At 35.1% G+C, this 24779-nt stretch overlaps 1 protein-coding gene and 1 long non-coding RNA gene across 8 annotated transcripts in view; one reads left to right on the plus strand and one right to left on the minus strand.

Moving 5' to 3' along the window:
- The window catches only part of LOC115298653, a 31706-nt gene extending 25862 nt beyond the window's left edge, over window positions 1-5844 (minus strand). For all 5 annotated transcript variants that reach the window (XR_003911820.1, XR_003911817.1, XR_003911816.1 and 2 more), the window contains exons 1-2: window positions 5087-5844; window positions 3441-3548 (exon numbers count right to left, since the gene is read on the minus strand). This is a non-coding gene — a long non-coding RNA (uncharacterized LOC115298653). The remainder of the gene's footprint in view (window positions 1-3440; window positions 3549-5086) is intronic.
- ZRANB2 (zinc finger RANBP2-type containing 2) lies at window positions 5472-22735 on the plus strand. Of its 3 annotated transcripts, none has more exons than XR_003911815.1 (11): window positions 5473-5582; window positions 7964-8016; window positions 8109-8217; window positions 9189-9271; window positions 13545-13621; window positions 13887-14021; window positions 15164-15333; window positions 17113-17199; window positions 19076-19234; window positions 20274-20343; window positions 20892-20948. XR_003911815.1 is itself a non-coding variant. In XM_029947676.1 (11 exons), the coding sequence occupies exons 1-10, from the start codon at window positions 5527-5529 to the stop codon at window positions 20301-20303; spliced, it is 963 nt and encodes a 320-aa protein (XP_029803536.1). In that variant the 5' UTR covers window positions 5474-5526; the 3' UTR covers window positions 20304-20343; window positions 20892-20948. The 3 variants fall into 3 exon arrangements, 2 of the variants coding, with proteins under 2 accessions (XP_029803535.1, XP_029803536.1); XM_029947676.1 differs by having other exon boundaries at window positions 5474-5582; window positions 20270-20343; XM_029947675.1 differs by lacking the exon at window positions 20274-20343 and having other exon boundaries at window positions 5472-5582; window positions 20892-22735.
- Window positions 22736-24779: the final 2044 nt, after the last annotated feature.

Genomic DNA, 24779 nt, shown 5'->3' on the forward strand with positions numbered 1-24779 from the left:
AATCAGTGAATCAGCCCTGTTCTGGCAGCTAAAGTTTGGTGCAGTACCATGAAAAAAATACTGCCCTGGCCAGTGGGAGCTTTGGCTTACCAGCAACAGGCAAGGGCCATGCAACCCAAAACCACACCCACTGGTGTTAGTCCCTGTCCTTGGCACCTGGTGGACCCTGTGCAGTGTGAAAGGGTTATTGTTGAGAGGACTCTGCAAGGGAGAAACAGTGACTGAAGCCAATAAGGTTCAGGTCCAGGTCCAGAGCAACCACCTAGAAGGGCCTACTGACCAGGCCAGACCCCACTGCCAGCAACAAGAGAACATTTCAGGGATTCCATTGCCAAGATCCACACAGGACTAGGTTCCGACTCCAGGGCACCAGAGAGGACCTAGCCCATTTTAAGAAGGTTCTCCAAAGGGTAGGCCTCCCAGGGGTACAGGGTTCAGTGAGGGCCCCATTTGCTCAGGTCTAAAGTCAATACATACAACTCTGTCTGTCCTATGAATGAAGTGGCAGGGAAAGTTGGTCTACAGAAAGAAAGAATGATGCGTAAGCAGAGAAGCAGTGGCAAGAGACTGCTCAAAGAGTGCTAGCACACTTCTTTCAGGCTCCTGAATCTGCTTTGCACTCTTGCCCTGCTAGTCCATCAAACATCTTCTCTTTATATTAACCCCTTGCCCTCCTTGCTGTTTAAGACATTTTATGGTGATTTTTGTTACATGTAAGCATATAGAGCTGTAGTACAATAGCCAAAGCCAGACTCAGCTTTGTAGGTTCAGGCACTCAATTTTATCATTTCCACCAGTGCTAATTAACCCCTTGAGGATCAACATGTTAAGAGGACCCATATGAAAATGATATGCACCTCAGAATGTCAATTAATCAATCTATAAAAACAACTAAACCTAAAAGAATAATGGATGTGGAGAATTCATTCTGGGTAGTTTGCTGTGGTGGTTTAAATGTAGTCAGGAGACAAAATGATCAGTCAGAGGTTGTCTGGTGAGTATATAGTTAGAAGAAAGAGAATGAATAGTCTTAAGGGAGTTTTCTTTCAGGTTGGGATAGTTGAAATTCCTTTTCTATTCTAGAACTATTTCTCTTTGAAAATTTGTTGCAATCCTTGAACTCAAATAGCCTTCTCTTCTGGACATTACCAGATATATATTCGTATGTTTTGTTCACTGTTATCTTAGACTTATTGTAAACCATTTTTTGACATATGATTCTTCCAGAAAATTTTTACTAACTATAGTTGATTGACTTTTGGTACATTAATTGGATATTATTCACTAGCTCTAGCATCCATTAACTGTGAGCCTCTAATTTAATTATAACCATTATTTATTGACTTCTGTTTATCAAGCATCTTAAGTTGAGTTATCGCACTTAAACCTTTTAGCACCTCTAAAATACAGGTACTATTATTAACATCATCTCCATAAAGAAACAAAACACTGATTAAGTGATTTGTCAGAGGTCACATAGTTGACAGGCAGTATTGCTGGGACTGGAAACCAAGAAATCTGATTCCAGAGTCACTGTATATTACATTTTACAGCTTTTCACAGGTACTTACACTTTCTAAACCTTGATTTCTTATCAGTAAACAAGCTAATATCTTTCCTAATACCTAAAGATTGGTAGGATTCTAAATGTGATAATGGATGTAAAGCTCTTAGCACACTACTGAATATATAGTGATTAATAAATGGTAGCTATTTTTACTTGTTAAAAGAATTCCCTCAGGAACACAGACTGGATTTAGGAGATTTTTGTTCACCTTATTATCACAAACACAAATCAGATGTTAGAGTGAGTGAATTCTATTTTCAGATGGATGATCTACTTAATTACATGCTAATCCTTCCAACCTCACTTCCAAATGATGGTATTTTATTACTCCATTTCCAGATCCTGAGTACCTTTCTGGAGGTTATCGCCACCCTCTCCCTTGAGCCTGGAATGTCTGCACATATTGCACTAACCCCCACCACAAGTTCACACTCCACAACATTGCCTTAGGTCACTGCTGTCCTCGTGACCTAAGAAATAAATTTTACTTCCCTAGATTCTTAGGTTAAAAGTAGGGAATTTCTTAGGTGTGAGTGTTAAGTTCACGGACTACCTTATTTATTTATTTAAATTCCTTGTTCTTTTGTTTAAGAACTATTTATTTCAAGCACAAACATTTTAATGGTTGCTTGTTAGGTCATAATTACACATATTTTATAATACAAGGATTTATGTACCAAAATCAGGGGGAAAATTCTGGTCATCCAAAAAAGAGTTACTTTAATATATCTCAATGATGACTCTTGCAGTGAACTTATGACTTGGGACTTTATAAAAAGTTATTTTTCACTGTTTTTAAGCAGGGGGAGAGAAAGAGAATCCTAGCAGGTTCCGTGCTGTCAACGCAGAGCACAATGTGGGGCTCGATCTCATAAACTGTGAGATCATGACCTGAGCCAAAATCAAGAATCAGATGCTTTAACCAGCTGACCCACCCAGGCATCCCATGTCTGGCTTTTTTAACTCAATATTACACTTTTGAGTGATGGCCACACTGTTTAATGTGGTTGCAATTTTTTTCATTACTATATATGGTATTCCAGTGTGTGAATTTATGACAATTTATTTATCCAGGCTATCATAAATAAGTAATTGGAAATTTCTAGTTTGGAGTTATGAATGTGTAGCAATGAATTATACACAACTTTGGTGAACATATGTGCATTTCTGTCAGGAGTATACTCGGGAGTGGATTTTCAGCATCATAAGGTATGCGTAATGTTCAGATTTAATACACTCTAACAAATGTTCTCCAAAGGAGATATATCAATTGACTAGTGACATAGTGACTTCCACTATGTATAAGAATATAAGAAATTTTTGTACCACACCTTGTCCAACACTTGGAATTGTCTGAACTTTTCATTTTAATCATTTTGATGGATATACTGTAGAAATTTGCATTCCCTGGACTTGCACTGCCAGTCAAGATGATTACATTACTCTTTCCAACTGATTACAACCACAAGGTCAGGACAAAATACAAAAAGCAACTACCTGAGGACTCTGAAAAGTAAATTTAAAAAGGCAGATTGGTGAGAACCAAAAGTTGGAGACTTGCCCTGTTTGTTTTTCCTATTTTCTCTCATAGCTTTGACCTGAGCCCTGACATCTAGTAAATCTAATGGCAGCACAGGCATTAAAAATAAAGAGATATCCTGTATTTCTAGCCAGATGAATTGAGAAAAGGAGCTTCTGTGAGAAAATACTTGGCTTTCCCCCCAGCCCCGCTTTTCTCCCTCTGGGCTTTGACCCAAGGGTTGATGCCTAGGCATGGACCAAGGGAATACTTACCTTTCTAAACAAAGGAGATGGGAAAGGAGACCTCTGTGATCTGAATAGTTCAGAGGGAATCCACATATTTTTCTCTCACCTTTTTCCCCCAGTGTGGGCCCTAGTCAGCTGTTGCAGCTATGGAAGGCAGATACAACTCCCAAGAAAAACTTCCTATTTCTGGCAAAACGGCCAAGAAAAGGGGACCCTGCAAAACAGAGAGCATGAGTGGAATATCAAAAAGGAAGAATGTAAAAGGGGAATCCCCCTAATTCTATGCATAAACCCACATAAATTCTGTTCTCACACCTGAACTAAGCATCCTCAGGAACGACACAAGCTGTATACCAAAAGATATGTGACTTGAACTGCAACTTAAACTACAGTAGTCACCCCTTATCCACAGGAGATATGACCAAGACCCCCAGTGGGTGCCTGAGACTACAGATAAAACCCAATATATACTGTTTTTTCCTATACATGCATTCCTACAATTTATAGCTTACTTTATAAATTTGGAAAAAAGACCTAATAATGAAATAGAACAATTACAATATACTGTAATAAATCTTAATGTGGTCTCTCCCTCACTCTCAAAATATATTTTTGTACTGTGATGATGTGAGATGGTAAAAGGCTTACAGGACAAGATGAAGTGAGGTGAATGATAGGCATTTGTAACAGTTTAAATCTATTGACCTTCTGATGATAAGTCAGGAGGATAATCTGCTTCTCATAGTTGATCACAGGTAACTGAAGCCAGGCAAAACTACAAATACGAGGGACTACTGTACTGCCCAAGTTCTAAAATAATCTGAGTGTTGTCTGTATAGGAAAGACTCAAACCAGAATAACAAAGCCTTTGAAAACTGATAGGGAATAGCACCCACAGAAAGTGAGACTGAACTTGTGGATCTGAATCAAACTGGACTGACTTGTCTCCTAAACAAAACAAAATGATCAACTTTCCCCAAAGGCTTTTAATAGGACTGAGTCTATGCAACATAACACTATACATAGAAGTGGGAAAATAGAACCAGTCCTCAAAGAAAAATAAAATCACTAGCTGCTAACCCCTAGATGACTAAGATGTTACAATTATCAAAGACTTAAAAGCAGTTACCGTAACTAGAAAGTAGTTGAAAAATGTTCTCTATACGGATATACTGTACTCTAGAAAAATTTTTGCATTCTGGTAACTAAATCCGAGCGTAAGAATGTTTATACAGGCATTATTTGTAATGATAAACCTGGTAAATAAAAGGGATAAGCTATCACATAAAGAAATATTACCATTACAGTATATAGCAGTAAAATTAGGGAACTACAGGTACATGCAAATATATGTAACAACCTAAAACGAATTTGTAAGTATACAGCTGAGTAGGGGAAAAAGCTGCAAATTACATAAAAACCAACTATCCTTGTAAAGTTTTTAAGTTTAACATACATAAACTAAATTTTAAAAAAAACAAAAGAATAAATCTCAAACAGAGGAGAATATTACCGCTAGAGGAAAGAAAGAGGTAAAAGACACAGGTAACTTTTTTCAAATATTGGCAATACCCTACTTCTAAAGTTACTGGTCGGTTCCCACGTGTACATTGCCTATTTGTTACACCACCTACGTACCAATAAAGAGTAAGTTTCTAAATTATAGCCGTGTACCATTTAAGTAATTAAAGAACAGAATTCTCAATCATTTATTAAAATAACTTCTACAAATATTTCACTAGTCCATCATACCTCACCCCCTAAATCTAGCCGAAGCAACCCGCCATCCCCAACTGAAACCTAATTACAGCCATTTCCGCCTCGGCCCCCTAGCTCCGCCCATCTGAACGGAAGTATTTTCCTTTCGGGTCCTCCCGCCTGTAGGGGGCTCTCCAAGGCTTCCAGTGCCACGAAGGCCTCCCGCTTGGGCTGTCCGCGAGGCGCCTGTTAGTTAAGCTCCGGAGAAAACATTTGCCCTGAAATTCATTCGGCCAGGAAACAATCGCGCAGGCATTTTACTCTAGACAATAACGTTCAAACTCAATCCCGGCCGAATGTCCTCATTATTAAGCCTGGTGCAGCGGTGAGTCAGAGTCAGGCGTCGTGGGGACAGCCCCGGAGTGCCGAAAGTCCCTTGCCCGCTTCCTCCTGCGAAAACGTAGCTGCGGGTGGCTGTGGTGGCGGCGTCCAAGATGTCGACTAAGAATTTCCGAGTCAGTGACGGCGACTGGATTTGCCCTGACAAAAAGTGAGCTCATGAAGGGTCCAGAATTGGGGCAGGGTTTATAGGTAGAGGCTTTCTCAGGTGGCTTCGGCGTTTTCCGTTTTCATGGCTCCTGTACGTCAGGCCGGGTTGAGACGGCGAGCCGCCGGCTCCCAGGCGGGAAGGCGGCTCCAGCCTCTTCTCGGTGAGGTATTTCGGGAGCCTTTGTTTTGAGAATGTCTCCGAGTTTCCTCGACGTTAACTCTCCAAGACAGCCCCTCTTTTTCGAGAGTGAGATGGCCTACCTTTTGCCCCCACCCCCCACCCCCGCCTCGGCCAGGTTTCAGCGATAAGGCAATCTCCAGAGTCGTGGCTAGCTTGCTATTGGATCTGCCTCACGTGACTTTTTTCTGTAGAACTTTACTCTGGTTCGCGGGAAGCTGCTTTCTCCAACTCGTTTTTTGCTTTCCATAATTCGCCTTGGGTTTTTTTCGGGGGGGGGGGATGTTTTTTAAATTTCCGCTTTCTCTTGTACTCTATACTTTCCCCCTAAAGACTGCCCTTCTTGGATTTAGGAGATTCTGACTTTTTCCTCTTTATTGAGCTTTAATTCCCCACGAGAATTGAACCTTTCCCCTCCTTCGAGCCAAAGACAGGAGGCCTCTGATTTTGCCTGCCTGAGATGCTTGCAGCAGAGAAGCACGTGTTTAGTGGCTCAGCCTCTTGACATTGTTGCTGTGCTGTTAAGTCGCTAGATTCTTTTGCAGGATGCTTAAATAGACGTACCTGTTTGGAAATCTAGGTAAAGTAGTTGTCCGGAAAATTTAATGCACAACTCATGTTCAAATAAAAGTTTCAGATTTCTTGTCCTCAGGCTAGCCAAAACTAAAAGTTCAAAGAGAAACTTTGAAGCAAACATGTGGGTTTAATTCCAATTCTGTTCCTTACAGTGTAACCCTAAGTAGGTTATTTAACGGTACTAAAAAAATGGTATAGAATAGCTCCCTTTGAGTCAATACAGGATAGCATAGTGTGTAGAACAGTGAAATATAGTAAATTCTCTTAATTAATTAGCTCTTGGTTTTAGTTTAAGAGAATTAGATCACCTAATGTCCGTAAAGGAGATTAAATCCATATTTCCTCAGTATTTGACTTCTATCAACTTTGTATGTAGTTTAAATGAAATACTGTTACGTTTATTTCATAATAAACTGATCATCTATTTGCATAAAGATTCGGGTGATCTGAAGGATCCGGTTTATCTGATAGTATTGAGTAGAACAAATTCATGCTATGAATAGCATTGCTCTGGGTGGTAAAAAGTATTGAAATCATTCAAAACGTATAACACTTCTGATTTTTATGTTAACTGATTACGTGAATGATTTGCCTTTGGCAGTGTCATTAATGACAGCATACGCAAAATTTTAAATTGGTCTCTAAGTGCATTCAACTCAATTACAAATATGAATAGAATATTTCTACAATATATATTTCAAAGAAGAGTAATCAGTTTTTAAAAATCCAAGCTTTGCATATCACTCAGCATTTAACACATTTATACCGAAAATGGCGATGCACTGTTAAGACCAGGTAAATGAACTTGATAATTTTTTTTAATTAAGTTTGCTGGAGACTTAAATTAAGTATGGAGACTGAAAAATTAGTAAAACCTTTAATTTATAGTGATTTTCCCCTCCAGGACATCAAAATCTATGTAGATATAATCGGTCTCCTATTTTTCAAAAAATGACGAAGATGCTCTCCATACTGTTTAGCTTTTGCTTAAATAGTTCAGTCTTTCATTGGAATCCATATATAAACATAAAGTGATACTGTGTTCCTCCATATGTTGAGTTTCTTGGTTGTGGTGGTTATTTTTTCAACTATTTTCTTTCCTTACCATTCGGTCTTCTAGCATTTTATCAAGACCCTTGAAGCCATCTTTGATTTATCAATATTCTCCTCATTGGTTCATCCTTAGGATTATGTGTTTCTTATAATAACACATTTCTGTGTGTTTTTTGTTTTTGTTTCTAGTGCCTCCTCAGTAATTGTGGAAGTGGATATCTCACATTAGCTTTGCCAAGGGGATTTTGTTGTTATCGATGATATATGCTAATAGAACACTGAAACCCAGAAACCTTAGGTGACTTACTGGGAATCACATAACTAGATAGTGAAAGATTGGAGTTTCTTATCCTGGACTTCTGACTTTAAATATTATAGTTATCTCCTGTTTTTTCCACCTAAATTGTGATGATTTCTTTTTCGTAGTTAACATTGATATTAACATGACTGAGATGCTGTTAGAGAAGTTCTGGATGTAGGTGTATAATAAGGACACATTAAAAAGTTGTGTATAGAGAATTTAAAAAATTCTGCAGTTATAATGTCTTTCTAAATATTTTTTACTTTATTTTCAGATGTGGAAATGTAAACTTTGCTAGAAGAACCAGCTGTAATAGATGTGGTCGGGGTAAGCATTTAAGGAAGCTTCTTTTAAGATTGTATACAGATTGTTTTTTTAAATTTCCCCAGATTAATAATGTATCATTTTGGTATTTTCAGAGAAAACAACTGAGGCTAAGATGATGAAAGCTGGGGGTACTGAAATAGGAAAGACACTTGCAGAAAAGAGCCGAGGCCTTTTTAGTGCTAATGACTGGCAGTGCAAAACGTATGTGTTTGAATTATCCATTTTTAATTCCCTAATAATATATCTAGCCACTGCTTGTTAATATTTCAGTTCTCATTCACATTGACAAACCAAGGACACCTTCTAAATCAAAGATCTGTGTACTGCTTAGTATGTATCTGATAAGAAGTATAAAGAACTTTTAAAAATTCTGTTTTTTTTAATGGTAGTATTAGTTTTCACCATGATGGCTTATGTATACCAGTAAATGAATGCTTAAAGTAAGCTTGCATTTCACAAAAAGGAGCAAAGACTATTTAAAACCACCAAAGCCTACTTCTTTCTATTAAAAATGCTCAAAACTTTCAACTTCTATCATCAATGTGAAATACACTCAATTCATTTTGCCTGTTTACAGAGTTATTTCAGAATCATAAGTCCTGTGTCATAAATATCTGTAGTTAGGCATTCTTAATACTTTTGATTTTCAAGTTCTGTATAGATTTTTTTCAACTTCCATCTTTTCTGTTGTGCAGATGAATCAAATATATATGAAAAAGGACTGAATCAGAAGAGGGTCTTACATAAATTTTTGATCCAATACAGATTAAAATTGTACTGGAAAAAATTTTGTCAACAGACTAGGTCACTGGATTTGGTATGCTATGATATTTAGTGCTTGAACTGATTCCTCAAAAAAAATTTTTTTAACGTTATTTCGAAGGTATAAGTTTATTGTTCTTTGAGGTAAATTTGGAGACTGAGAAATTAGTAAAACCTTTATAGTGATTTTTCCCTCCAGGACATCAAAATCTATGTAGATATAATTTGTCTCCTATTTTTCAAAAAATGACAGAGATACTCTCCATACTGTTTAGCTTTTGGTTTTGCTTAAATACTTCAGTCTTACCTTGGAATCCATATTTTCTTTTTATTTTAACATTCTAGAATATCTAGAAATTTACTCTTTCTTGTGTTATAGACTGCTAATTTGGTATTTTTCCCTTCTAAAGGTGCAGTAATGTGAATTGGGCCAGAAGATCAGAGTGTAACATGTGTAATACTCCAAAGTATGCGAAGTTAGAAGAAAGAACAGGTAAAATTCAATCACATTCTATCTAAGTGATTTTAATTTTTTTAATGTTTGTTTATTTATTTTGAGAGAGAGAGAGAAAATGAGAATCTAAGCACGCTCCATGCTCCCAGCACAGAGCTCAATCAGTGCTCAGTCTCATTAACCAGGAGATCATGACCGATGCCAAATCAAGAGTCAGACACTTAACACACTGAGCTACCCAGGTGCCCCTAAGTGATCTTAAAAGAACTAAAAATTTTAATTAACAATTCTGTCACCTTCTTTTAAGTGTACAGTAATTTAATTAAGGATTCTTTCTGTTCTGCCCTTGAGTTTTTTGCCTTGATGTTTTTTTCTCACACACAGTCATCCTCTGTTTAACAGTGTCACATTTTACAAAGTATAGCATTAGAGAGCTCTATGTTAACGAATAGTGACATTAGAAAGGGCAAAGGGGAGACTCACTAGCCGTTTAAGACTCATTTGGGCCTGGTCTTTCTAGACTACAACAGAAATTGTTTTATTCCCTTCATTCTTTTTTTTAGTTTTAATTTTTTCTGATATTCTCACATGTGAGAACATTATAACCTAATGTCCCAGATACTTTTCCTTTTTCAGTCCTCAAATCCTGTCCTACCCTTCTCAGTCTGAGCTTTGTACTGATTGAATAGATTGAGGCCTTCTAATACGAGTCATCTCCTTTTTTTCTTTCATTCACCTCTAAGGTGTATATTTTATGTTTTTTTCATCTTTTTTTTCTCTGATAATTTACTTGGTCTTCTTTTTAGAGCCATACTCTTCTACCTGACCACAGAATGTTAGGAGTCTTCAAGACCCAATTCCTAAGTTTTCTTTCTTCACTCTATTTTCTGGACATTTTTTTCTAACTTCAGCACACCATGGTACCAAATGTGTCTTCAGCTGAGACTTTTTTTGACCCATATATCCAGCTGTCTATTCAGCATCACCAAGTAATCGTCAAACTTATTATATCCAAACTGAACTCATGATTTTCCCCCAGGACCTGGCCCTTTTCTAGTGATCTCTTTCTCATGATTAGGACTACTCACCATATGCTTGTTGCATAAGACAGAAACCTAAGTGTCTTTCTTAGTCACTCCTTATCTGTCCTCTTCTCCCCTCAAAATTCTTTTCCATGACCACCCTAGATAAGGATACCACTAGATCTTGTCTTGGAAAAATAGCCACTTCGTTGCTGTCTGTACCTATTCCCCTCCTGCCCAGTTGCAGCCAGAGATGTTTAATTTCATTTTTCAAACTAAAAGCTCTATTTGTTTAAAATAGTTTTTGGGTGTCTGGGAGGCTTAGTCAGTTGAGCATCTGTTTATTTTGGCTAAGGTAATGATCCCAGGGTCCTAGGGTCTAGCCCCATATCAGGCTCCCTACTGAGCGTGGGCCCTACTTAAGATTCTCTGTCTCTTTGCCTCTGTCCCTCTCCCCTGCTTGCTTGCTCACTTTCTAAAATAAAAATAAATAAAACTTTTGTTTTTAGAATAAAGTCCAAAATCTTGAACAGGTTTTTAAATTCTATTTCCAAAAAGCCTTTTACCTATTCATATTCTCTGACCTATTTGTGAGTCCTCAAAGTTTGATGCCTTCTCACTTTTTCTTCACTCATTCTATATTTTCAGTGATTTGGTTGTCTTCAGCCTTTCCCACTTCCCTGGCTATAACTAGTTGTCTTTGCTGGTTACAGTTGAAATTGTGAAATAACCTACAGCATAGCTCTCCAGTGTCCCTTTGCTATTTTTAATAAGAAAGTCCAAGGTTCTGGGGAACATTTCCCAAGCCTGGGATAGTCTATGAATAAAAGAAAATTTGGTGCACTCCTAAAAGATTGCTGACTTTGCATTATCCCATTAAATAATTGTACAAATAATTTAGCCATTCTGTGTGCACAAGTAGGGGAGGAGCAGAGAGGGAGGGGAAAGAGAGAATCCTAAGCAGGCTCCAGGCTATCAGCAAGGAGCTCCGTGAGGGGCTCAATCCCATGATCCGAATCATGAGCTGCTGACCTGAGCCGAAATCAAAAATTGGACACTTAACCAACTCAGCCACCCAAGCTCACCTATTCTCCTATCTTTTGAATAAAGTTTAGCAATGTCCTTGTTATTAACAAATTGCTGGTTTTTTTCTGTAGGCTGTATGAGATGAGAATAGCTTTATATTTGATATGATATTCATTTAAAGTAATTGTACTTACATACCTGTGCAAAATTATGTGTAACACTTAACATCTAAGTCTGCCATAATTTATTTGCCATAGCATTTTTCAGGTGTAGATCACTAAATATGAACAAAGAACCCTTAAAAGTCTATTGATTTTAATAGGATTGTTTTAATATTTTTACATGTTTCTACATAGTCTAGTTTATCAGACATTTTTCTGTTCTGCCGGCCCAAGGGAATCATGGTGTTTCACTTTACTTTTTATTTTTTCCTATGAATTATTTTCCATCTAGATCCTGTGGATTTTTTTAAGTTTTTCCTCCTACTTTTAAGTATTTTGATGCTTAGGTCTTTATCATTAGTTATCTCTTAAAATTTGTTTATCAGAGTATTCATACCTTAATCTCAGGGCATATTGGTGTAATATTAAATGTATCTAGAGATAAGAATTAGGATTTTCCACAGAGTTTATAATCTAAAGTAAGCATTAAATGTGTGAGCTGTTTTCTTGAGGTTTAGTATATACCTGTTTGCACGTGTTTTTGCTTTTTTATGTTTGATCTGAAAAACTAGAGGCAAGATTTTACTACAGAAAGTTGTTACTGGTATTTAATACACTTCACATTTGTATGTCATCTGTGCAGAAATAAGGGGAAATTGTCTATTACAGTTAAAAATATGGTCTCTGAAATAAGGTAGGAGAGGGCAAGGGATCTTATGCAATTAATACCAGCACACTGCAGTTTTCACTGGTAAGAAGTATAGTGAAAACAAGATTAATGTGATTTTCTTTTTTTTTTTAAGTTAAATTAGTACATTATTATGTTGACAGCTATTATGTTTTCTACTACTTGTAACTGTTATAAAAAGATGATAGGGTAAGTGATCAATTTTTAACTGCCTCTGATTGGTAAATTTAAAGTCACATATCCTAAATTCTTGAAGAAAACTTTTTTGTTTATAAATTTATTTTAGCATTTAACAAAAATCTCATAATCACTGCCTTTATGTGCTGGTACTGCTGTGCAATATGGGAAGTAGTTAGATTATGTTGTTTTATACCCACATAACTTTGTATTATTTTTTTCAGTAGGATATTTAGTTCAAAATGTCACTCACTTTCTCTAAAATTAACTCTACTTTCTCTTAAGTTTATGTGAAAAAATTCAATCCTAATTGTAGATGTTGATTGTAACATCAAAGAATAGTGGCTTCCTGAACTTGACTATTTTTTAATAGAATATTTTCGGTTTAAAAGTTTACTGGTTAGTTCTGAGAGACCTAGTGACTTAACAATACAGTAAAAACAATCCTATCTTTAAAAGGAGGAAGGGTGTGTCTGGGTGGTTTTGTCTGTTAAGTGTCATTAAGTGTCAGACTTCGGCTCAGGTCCTGATCTCACGGTTCATGGGTTTGAGCCCCGAGTCGGGCTCTGTGCTGACAGCTCAGAGCCTGGAGTTGCTTTGGATTCTGTGTCTCTTCTCTCTCTCTGCCTTCCCCCACTTCTGCTCTGTCTCTCTCAAAAATAAACATTAAAAAAAAATAAAAATAAAAACAACTGTATTAAAACCAATTTGGATGTCCTTTATTATGTCATTGTATTTGTTTGCATAATTAGGAATATTCCAAGCCCTACCTGCATTTTAGCCCAGCAAAATTTCAATACATCAAAAGATTTCAGACTATCTACAACTGTTAAACTGTGAAATTTTGAGTCTTGGTTCTTAGCACGCTCTTTCTGGAAGAACTATGAACTACAGAAGAAAGTCATTTTGAAATTTGGTTATAGCAAAGATAAGAATAGATGTTTTCCACCCATATATTCCATGCATAAGCTAAGTAAAACAGGACATTTTGAAATCGAGAAGAACTAGAAGTGTAGCAACAAGGCTTTTTCAGCTAAGGTATCCTACTTTGACACTGTTCTCTGTAGTGATGTTTCTTAATAGCTCTTTTTAAGCTAGTAATTTATTAGGTAGTTACACAAGTGCCATTTATGACATTTTTCTTTTTCTCTGTTTCTTAGAAGTGATGTTGTTGGACTTATTTTTGTTATTTTAATGAATTGATTTAAGATAACAGTTTATGCCCCTTCCCCTTTTAGGTTATGGTGGTGGTTTTAATGAAAGAGAAAATGTTGAATATATAGAAAGAGAAGAATCTGATGGTGAATATGATGAGGTAAGCTATATATTAGTGTGCAGGTTTTGAACACAAATTAGAAAATTTCAAAAATATTTTAAATGCAAAGGAATAATATTAAATGTATCTTATTTTTATAAGTACAGTTTTTTTTAAGAAGTCATAATTGGCTTAAATATAAAATTGTTACAATTCACTTAAAAAATACATGTTGACCTAAATATATAAAACTAATTTCTTAGGAAAAAATAGTAATTTTAAGACATTTTTAGCTGATAGAAATGTCATGAAACTTTTTCTCTAGTTTGGACGCAAAAAGAAAAAATACAGGGGGAAGGCAGTTGGTCCTGCATCTATTTTAAAGGAAGTTGAAGATAAGGAATCTGAGGGAGAAGAAGAGGATGAGGATGAAGATCTTTCTAAATATAAATTAGATGAGGTAAATGATTTCCTTGTCATATTTCTTCTTAGCCTTATTGGAGTGATGATACAACATGAATCCTTTTGATGATCTTTGTCCCATAGTGAAGATTATATTCTGTGTATTCATTTGTTCTCACAAAGGTTTTGAGCTTCCACTCTGCCAAGCATTAGTCTAGGTCTGGAGATAGAGCAATAACTAAGAACCACACTTCTTTTAATGGAACTTATATTCTAGAGGGGAAAGACATAAATGAACATGAGAATTTAGATACCAATTACTTTATAAAGACAAGTGATAATAGATCATGAGAAGAGCTACTTAGCTTTCAGTGGATGGGGGGATTTTTGAGAAGGTGAAATTTGAACTAAGACTTGAATGATAGAATACTAGTTGTGGGCTGCAAGAGCTGTGGTCAGAACACTTTGAAGCAGAGAACATTAATAGAGGTCACTTAAAAAGGAAACAAATTAGCAACATTAAAAAAAATCATAACCCAGTGTGGTTAGAGCAGAGGGGAGAATGGTGAGAGGGACAACCACCACCATCAAGGGGTATTTATTCTCTGAGTCCAAAGTGTAAAGTTTTATGGCCTGATGTATAGATCCAGATTAAGGGTACACTTTGAGGTCTGATCATAATAGGCCCTCAAATGCAACTAAACAAATCAACATGGAGCAATTTTTAAAGCTTACAAGAAACAAATGAGGTATGTTTATCTGACCTGGTTAAGGGTGGTGATGGTCAATACATTGAGATGTAGGGGAGGCGGAATGGATTTCTAGAGTTAGACCACCTGAAAGGTTATACTGTAATGTATAAGAGAAGAGCAGAGCTCTGAACTAAGACTAAAAGATGGATTCAAGGACTTTTCAGGGGTTAAAATTGAAAAGTCTTGATAGCTTGCTTGGTAATAACATTGTGACAGAAAAAGGAAATAAGTATGACTTCTAGGCTTACTTCTTTGACATATCTGAAATAGTCGATCTGTTTAGCTGAGATAAGGAAAATAATAGGCAGACTTTTAGGATTGAGGATTTGCTGAGATGTTGATGACATCACATATCCATATGGAGATGTCCAGTACACAGAACTGTTCATCATTCCTACTAGATAGCATTAATATCCAAGTGTCTAAATATTGGCTGAATTTTTGTTAGGATGAGGATGAAGATGATGCTGATCTCTCAAAATACAATCTTGATGCCAGTGAAGAAGAAGATAGTAATAAAAAGAAATCTAACAGACGAAGTCGCTCAAAGTCTCGATCTTCACATTCACGATCTTCATCACGCTCATCCTCCCCCTCAAGTTCAAGGTCTAGGTCCAGGTAAACGGGTACAGGTCAAGGGTAACACCAGTCAAAATGTCAGTATCTAACTTCTTTATTTATAAATTTTGTTTTTCTTGACTGATTAAGCTTTCCTTTTTATTTGAGATTTGATTCAAGTCAGCTTTTACAAAATAATTTTTTCTTAGTGCCATGAAACTATTCTCCAATATTTTCAGAAATGCAGAGTTTTAATATGAAACTTCGTTGGTCCATTTTTATCACCATGACTATTATTAAAATAGATTTTAAAAATTTATTTAAATTATTACATATGGTGATACTTGATTAAATAGTTTACATTTAGAAATTTTTAAGTAAAGATTTATATTTTTACTAATGATGTTAAGGCTAGTACAGAAGTTTTCTAGACACTAATTAAAACATTGCTTGCTATACAGTGTTTTTATGGTTTAATAGAGGTATCTGAATAAAGGAGCAGATTCTGCCATACTAGTTATATTGGCTTAATGCTTATGATCTTGAGATGCCCAGCAAAAACAGGATTTAGTTGGTGTTATACTTGAATATTGTTAGTAATGTAAAATTTTAATACTATTACTTGATTGTGTAGTCAAAAATGAAAATAAAATTTTAAGTGAGTAAAAGCAGTACCATATATAAACAGTGTTCCCATGAAGAATTCATATTCATGATCCAGTGAAACTATGGGCAATGAATTTTAATGTTTTTTACAAGTAAAAATATTAGCTAATTGTGCACTTAACAGATAATTTGGGGGGTACCTGGGTGGCTTAGTTGGTTGCGTATATGACTCTTGATTTTCGCTCAGGTCATGATCCCAGGTTATGGAATCAAGCCCTGCATCAAGCTCCACACTTAGCTTAGAGCCTGCTTAAGATTCATTCATTCATTCATTCATATTCTCTCTCCCTCTCCCCTTCCTCCCTCCCCCATCTCCCTGCCCTCCAGCCCCCATCCTGCACCCTTCCCTGCTTGCATATGCACGCATACCCACTCTCTAGAAGAGAAAAATTAGATAATTTTTTTATTGGAGCACTGTGAAGCCTGAAAGCTTACAAGACTAATTAGAAAGAGAGTAATTTTAAGATGTAAATGTTAAATAGTCATCTTTTTCTACAAAGTATTATTTTAAGGGGTAAATTAAAGGTATAAGGTTAGTAAGTGAATTATACTTCATTTGTGATTTTTAAAATTTAAGTAGGCCATATATCTCCCTTTTACATTTTTCAGTAATATAATTACCTAAGACAATTATAGGATTGTTGACATATTTTCTCTCTAATTCTCTAAACTTTGAGTAGATAGAAAAATAGTTAAATAAACATAAACATATCATACTTCTAGTGTCATACTAGCTAGAGATTGAGGAAATGGAAAGAATTTTATAAGGGAAATTGATAGAGATGTATCAGAGAAGTTAAATTATAAACAGCATTCAAAATTCCTAGGTTTGTAAGTTTTTAGCTTGCTTTAAAAATTGTGAACAGAAAGTATTCAATGTTAATGAAGTGAGATAATGTACAATTTTGAGTGATTTTTTTTTTTAGAACAGTTTAGTCAGACTTGGAAAGTGATAATTGCTTTTCTTTTTAAATATTAGTTTAAGTTTTGGCATAAGTATTTAAGCAATAAAATGTTTAGTTACCTTAAAGTACTGTGTTCTGAAAATGTGTATCTTAAATAGTTGTCTTTTTATATGAAAATGAACTCTAATAAATATTTTTCTTTCAGTGTTCATATCACAAAGTTCATTTAAGTGGTCCTGGAAAAAAAAATCCTTCCATGTTGTTCCAGGTCCCGTTCAAGAAGTTCTTCCAGTTCGCAGTCAAGATCTCGTTCCAGTTCCAGAGAACGTTCGAGATCTCGTGGGTCGAAATCAAGGTGAATGAGGTAGCATCTCTCTGTAAAGCAGAGAGAAAAAATATTTAAAGGCTGCGGAAGGCGTTGCTGCTTTTTTTCCTCTTATTTTGCTTCTACTTGTCAATTTTATTTTAGCATTAGACAACTAATGCACTTGCCTCGGCTTAATTTTCTCACCATGAGATGTTTCCATTGCCAGCAGTGTGCCAAGACATTCCCATGATTGAATTAAGGCTGCTATTTGGCATTATGCAAGGTTTGTTATTTTTGTACTAGCTAAAATGTGAAATAGGAAGATGGAGCAGTCTTAACACCAGATCTCTAGTACAGTAAAATTGTTTGCAATAATAGTTCCAAAAAACTATAGATACGCAAAGAAAAAGTTTACTGTGTTTTTAAAAAGAAGAAAATTAACCTGGCCTCAAAACAGATTCTGTTTTATAGGGCAGTTTCAGTATTTGCAGAAACTGTTTTGTCATTTATATTTGATAAAGTTTCTGGAATGTTTTATACACATTTCTATTTTTTGTAATATTATACACAATATTATAAAAATTATAAATATAAAATTTTACACAAATACTATGTTTAGAATAAGCATTTTTTAAATTTTACAGACTAAATCAGAACGTATGGGTGGTTAGGTAGGATGTGGTCTTAGGTAAACATTACTGTTAACTTCAGGTTGCATTTAGTTCCACCTGTAGAGGGAAGTAGTTTGTGAAGAAGCAAATGAGACACTAGTCTTTTTTTTTATAGTTTTGATTTATTATTTAAAGCATCTAACAAGAATAAGGAAATGACTAAAATTCCACTTATGTGGAAATTCACCCTGAAGCTTAATGGTAGTTCTTTTGATAAAAATGCTTAATAGAGACAAATCTATAGCATTAGAGGGCAACTGCAATTTAATATCAAAGGAAGAATGATATACAAACTTGTATTATTAAGCCAATACAAAATGGAGAGCAAATGAGTTTATTATTATTGTGTATTATCATTGTGGTAGGACTTTTATTTGAGTGCTTCTTAGGTGAAGATCTTTAAGTCTTAGTTCCCTTTGGGAAGTACTAGAATTAAGATTTAGAAAACAGCCTTCATATTCTTCCCAAACATTTTTTTCATTGCTTATAACTTTCCAAAGAATTCTCCTTTTGGGCTTTCTAATTTTGTTTTAAGCCCAAAGGTGAATTTTTTGGGAAGTTTGAGCTAAATTCCTTCAACCAAAATACGTAAATGAAGAAAAAATTTTGCATTTAAACATTTACTTCTACCCGAAACATGTGAATGTCAACACTTCATATTTCATGAATAGTAGTCCTTCATAAAAATATTGTTATTATAAATCAGAGTTTTAAAGTTACTCGTTTTATTTTACTTTTTTTGATTATTTGGCAACTTAGTAGTTACTGTTCTTTCTCATTGCTGTCCCCTATTCCCGCCTTTTCTAGAGCAACTGAATAAGTTGCATAATTCCACAAGGAATTGTAATGTTTATTTTCCTCGGGAGTTAGTATATAACCTACATATTTTTTTCTCAAATCGGGGACATGTTTCCTAGACATAAAGTCATGCGGATGCAATTACCTTTTGGTTTTGGTATTTATGTATACTTTAAAATGATAGCTTTAAGATAAAAATTCTTTATATATTCAGCTGGTGTTTAATTATAAGTGATAAATACTTAGAACGTTAAAAAGATGAAGTTAAAGTAATTGTACTTAAGTAGAATTGTTTTCGTGATTGAACCAGAAGTCTTCTGTTGAGTATGCAGTAAGTATTCCTTCTTATAAAATTTTCAGTTATAAATCCTGTTTATTTTTGGAGCTGTTAGCTGAATGATCTGCCTCATTTCTTCTTTTAATGAAATGTTTGATTTGTTTCTCAATCAATGAAGATCCAGCTCCAGGTCCCACAGGGGCTCTTCTTCCCCACGAAAAAGATCTTATTCAAGTTCATCATCTTCTCCTGAGAGGAACAGAAAGAGAAGTCGTTCTAGATCTTCTTCATCTGGTGATCGCAAAAAAAGACGAACAAGATCACGGTCACCCGAAAGGTTTGGGTTTCTGTAGAAATAAGAATGGGTGTTCTTAAGTGTGTTTACAACTTCCTAGTCAAGGCTTAGATTTTCATTTTCTCCTTTGTTCCAATTTCAAATTACACTTTTCAGCTTCAAACTTCAAAACATTGATTACTTTGTTTTTCCTGTGTGCTTTGATCAGATTGTTGGAAAAGTTATAGATAAATCACTCTTTCACTATCTAATTTTGTTTAAGTTTTTATTTTTGCATAGGATTATTATAGCCAACTCTCGGTTATTTGTCTTTTAAGATTATAATTCAGAGGCTGTATGTTGAGGTAATTTAGAAGTTGATTTTTTAAATGCATTTAAGATTTTGATTTTATATTAAATATAAGTAGAAATCCGGGGCCTCATTAGCTATTTCAGATCTTTGGAAATCTATTCTCAAATGTGTGTGGATGCATTTCCACAGCAAATCATTGTTTTATGCCCTATATGAAGATATAAGGAAGTTGCGTTTGTAGCTAATACATTTTTCATCTTGTCCAAATCTTTTTTATCTTTTTTTAAGAGAAAGACCTTTACTAGATCACTTTATCCATATTGACATTTTTAAAATTTGTAGAATGCAGATGTCTTCTGTCTGCCTTTTCTGCAGCAGGCTAGTTAATTACTCACTTTTAAATTTCTCTATATTTCAATGTCTAATTATATAGGCATTTTAATGATTTCTTTTTGTAATCTTTGCCAATTTTCCATATCCTTTCAACTTGTGAAAGTAGGGATTAAGTAGAGTCTGATTATTGCTGGGTTCAGTGGTAGGATTACCTCATGATTCCTTCCTGTACAGAATTATTCTGCTTCACATTTTGAAGTTCAGATAATTAAGGTTACACACAACTAGTGTTGTTTATGTGCGTTTGTTCCTTTGTAAGAAAACTACTCTGTACTTGAGTGAAACTCATTCTGTTGCTTTCTTACCACTCTGCAAATTTTTATCTTAGCCACATATAATCCCCCTAGTTTGTTGTCATCTAAACTTAATGAACATGTTCTCTATTCCATAAGCCAGGTGATTGGTGAAAACACTAAACAACCCTGAGCCCAGGGCCAACCCCTCGGAACACCACTACTTTACCCAGGTTGATATATTGACTTATTCATATTAGCTGCATGAATATAACCCTATAACTAATTGTACAATCATCTTGTGTGACCTAGATTTCCAAAATGTAATTATTTATGAATATATATTTTCATACACAGAAGCCTTGCTGTATGTGTTTTACATATAGACTTAACCACACTATAGTGTATCACAGGAATTGATTTAGTCACATTTCCATTACCAAGTTTATATGCCTTTGTTATATAGTATCTGTAATTTTACACATTTTTTGCAAGGCTTTCTTTTATTACCTTAAATAATTGAGAGGTGGCTATATCTTGAGAAAAGAAGATACTTGTAAAATACAGAGAATTTTAAATTATGGTTATGTTATTACTAGGCTCACATCCAGCATCTGAACACTAGTTAATTGTATGTGTATAAGTTTATATCTTACGTTTTAATTATTCTTTCTGCCAGCATAATGAGGTTTTATTTTTTATATTTTCACAGTCTGAGGAATGAATGCTGATAACCAGCTCTAGCTTACTAGACTATCTGCTTTCTTATTATGTCTTACAGGCACCACAGGTCATCTTCTGGATCATCCCATTCTGGTTCCCGTTCAAGTTCAAAAAAGAAATAATGTATTAAAATTTACATCTTAAAAAAAAAAAGCAGTACAGTGCATGAAGCATATTTTTTAAGGAGTTGGTGTCTTACTTGGTCAGAAGTGCTAAAACTGCTAGTAGAGGTGCATGCCTTTCATTGCTTTTCACAACAATACAGCTGTGTTTATTTGTGAAATTAAAAGTAAATAGTATTTTAAGCCATAATGTCCTAAAACACTCTATCATTCATTATTTACATCTATTTGCTTCAATTAAGACCATTTCAGCTGTGACAAACTACTTTGTTTTTAATTTGAACTCTTGTTTTTTCATTTCCAAATTTGAACTATTGACTGAAGACAGGATAACCTAAGCTTGCCTGAACTTTGGGCATGGAGGCAAGACTGGTAAATTGGTTGGAAACAATCTGTTTATGTTAATTGGGAAAAGGAGTCAACCTGTTCGTGTTAATCTATGTCAAAAGGATTCCTGTCACAAAAGTGAAACTAGTTAAAAACAGCCAACTGGAAACTTCTTCATTTTGAAATTCCCTATGCTGAGGGTGCCTTAGAATCTCTGTCTCTCTTTTATCCAGTTTTACTTTTTGTACCACCACATTTAATGAATAGAAAATCTCGTGAACTGCAGAAGGAAAAGGGTGTTATTCATTTCTCTTTTCCTGACAATAATTTTGAGCAAAAATGTCAAACAAGTTCCTCTCCTTATTGATACTCTTGATGAGAAAAACATGTTTCAAAATGTTTTTGTCTTAATATTTTAAGAAGCTTTATGTGATATCTTCTAAAAACCCAGTTATCACATATGGTAGTACAAAGTTGAGTCGTAGTTAATGAGGATCAAATGGAAGTATATTTCTTTGGGTGAAAGACCAGCAGAGAGATTGTGAATTGTGAATTTATATGAACATTTATTTACCTTGAGATGTTCAAACACTGCATAAAATTTTCTTCTGAGTAACAAATGAATGCTTATTTCTGTGTGACATGCAGAAATACTATTGTTCCTTGAAACTACTTATGGCTTAAAATACTTAAAGAGTTTGTTTTATTTCTCAAATTAAAATCTGGTCATTCGAGCTCCATTTTGTCCTCTGGTTTAAAAATAAAAAGATTTCTCTTAACAGTATCTTCAGTGACAATGCAAGGTAAGTATATTAAGGGAAATCAATGATTGTGCTGGGGACTTTTTGTCATGGGGATCAGTACCTGCTTTTTCGTTTTGTTTTTTCCTTAATTTTAAATTATTGTCTACTGCAATTAAAAACTTCAAAGTTTTAAGTTTATCTAGTAGACAGACCAAACAAAATTGTTTTTTTCCTTTAAAATGAGCGATTTTTCTCTTCAATTGACTTAAAGATGAAAGCAAAATATCTTATGTAGAAGTATTTTGATAATATTTTTACAATGAATTTCCCCTTTTTTTTATGTCTTAATTTTCTTTGCTACATTTACTGTAGGTTGCACAAGAACTTTTACTCTCTTGTAATTGTGCCTCAGACTTCTTGAAAGTCCACCCTCTAAATTTGCCCAGATGATCTTCTAGAGTCTACATGTTACCATTCGTTTATTCTCGTGCTTTCTGTATTTGAAACTTTGGCTGTACTAAGCAAATGCAAGGTTATAAATTTAGCTAATAGTTTACAGACAATTCAGATGATTATGATTTCATTTGGTTTAACTAAGCTGTACTAGTTCATTTCATGAAGAAATGATGCTATAGACAAATGTAAATAAAGCTGTGAGTCAAGCATCAAGTGGCATTTGTGAGAAATAAATTAGAATTTTTAAGCTCTGAGTTAATGTTTATTTTTAAGCTAATTACAGTTTTGTTATATTGGATTGTGCATTTTAAAGTCTTTATATTCACTTACCTTGTATGACATACCTTATATTTATAGAGGAGTCTTGGTTTAAAACATTCTAAAGCCATGATCATCTATAGCCATGAGTACTTGAAATGCTTATGACTTTTTTTAATGGAGAACACCCAAATTGAGTATTTCCTATCACAGCATCCCACACTTCATGTCGTAAAATAGTACTCCATAGTGTGCTTCTTGAATTCCTTGTAAAACTGTGACTTTATAACAGGAACTGTCCCTTTTAGTTGCTAAATTTTCTTAAATTCTCCTTTAGAATCTTTTCATTTAAATAATATATGCATGGTGTCTGGTAATGTTTAAGTTCAGGGCAAACTCTAAAATGCAAGACCCATCTCTAGGTGCAGTTATAAAGGTCAAGTAAGACTGTTTCACATCTCATCTTTTGTAGTCTGGCACCCACACCCATTGTGGTAGATGTTGATAAGGCAGGGAATTTCTCCACTCAGCCCTGTTTTTTCATACAGTCGTGAGATGTTTTTTACATTCCCTAGTAGCTTTCCTGAACTGGAAATTGTATTATTTCTGGAAAATAGAGTAGACAATTTTAATTAAAAGACAGTTTAAGGTATGTAGTAAGAGATTTACAGGCATTTTATGATTCTCCCTGTCACTTTTAGTCATGGCTGTGTATCTTCTATTTTACAAAAAGGAAAGTTACAACTTAAGGAAATTTAAACCTTGCCCAAGGAAACCACAAAAATTGCTAAATAAGAATTTACTTCCAAGTCTGATGGCAAATTTCAGTACTACCTCTAATATCCAAAGCCAAAATGGTCAGATGTTTTTTAATCTAGTGATTTGGTAAGGCAGTATTAATTTTAATTATTATAGGTGGGCAGATCAGCAGATAAACATGAATTTGGAATAGCTAGATTTACAGAAAAGCTGCAGAAATTGTACAGAGGTCCAGTATACCCCATCCAGTTTTCACCATCATTGACACTTAACCACACACTTTTGACAAAACTAAGAAACCAATATTGAATTATTACTATTCATTACAATCCAGATTTCATGTGAATTTCACCATTTTCCATTACTCTGTTTAGGATCCAGTCCAGGGTACCACAGTGCACTTAGTTGTCATATCTCTGTAGTCACTTCTGGTCTGACAGTATTTCATTCTTTCCTTGACAGTCCTGAGGAGCATTGGCTGGGTATCCCCCATTCTAAATTCATCTTTTTTTTTTTTTTTCCCTTGTGATTAGAATGGGGGAGTTGGAAAGAATATCAGGGAAAGTTACTTTCTCATCAGATATCTGGATTACATAATATCCAGATTTGCCCAAATTCACCATTGTAGTTAGTGTTTTTCCCCTAACCTGCTCCATTGTTTGGAAGCAAATTACGAAGTGTAGCCCACCTTCTGAGCAGGGAGGGGAATTGAACTCCACATCTTGTCCAGGAGGGCGGTCTGCTCACTTGGAACTCTTCTGTTAAAATAAATACCTCTCATTTTATCTGTATGGATTCATGCATATCTCTTATACTTTAGGCCGTAGACCAATACTGTGTTTCATTGCTCAAATAGTTCTAGCTTTGGCCTTGGGAAATTCTTTGAGATTGGGGGTTTTTTTTGGTATGCTTCCATTTTCCATTAGAACAGAAAGTAAATGGTGAAGGACGGAGGGAAGAAGTGTTGGATCATCAAATAGGTGAAGGGATGGGATCTAGATCCAGCATGGTGGGGTGAGGGTGGGATGACTTGACCTGAAAAGAGCACCTAGGGGCGCCTGGGTGGCTCAGTTGGTTGAGCAACCAGCTTCTGCTCAGGTCATGATCTCCCAATTCCTGTGTTCGAGCCCCATGTCAGGCTCTCTGTGCTGACAACTAGCTCAGAGCCTGGATCCAGTTTCAGATTCTGTGTATCCCTCTATACCCTAACCTGTTCACACTGTCTCTCTCTCTCCTTCTCAAATACAAATAAAACATTTTAAAAGTTTTAAGTAATAGTTC

The sequence above is a fragment of the Suricata suricatta genome, chromosome 8 (assembly GCF_006229205.1).
Source record: "Suricata suricatta isolate VVHF042 chromosome 8, meerkat_22Aug2017_6uvM2_HiC, whole genome shotgun sequence".
Lineage (NCBI taxonomy): Eukaryota > Metazoa > Chordata > Mammalia > Carnivora > Herpestidae > Suricata > Suricata suricatta.

What these genes read in the sequence shown, in the direction of transcription:
- ZRANB2 (XM_029947675.1), top strand. Translation starts at nt 5,527, where the DNA reads ATGTCGACTAAGAATTTCCGAGTCAGTGACGGCGACTGGATTTGCCCT. An exon ending in TGGATTTGCCCTGACAAAAA is followed by an intron (nt 5,583 to 7,963) that starts GTGAGCTCATGA and finishes CTTTATTTTCAG; the next exon opens with ATGTGGAAATGTAAACTTTG. An exon ending in AATGACTGGCAGTGCAAAAC is followed by an intron (nt 8,218 to 9,188) that starts GTATGTGTTTGA and finishes TCCCTTCTAAAG; the next exon opens with GTGCAGTAATGTGAATTGGG.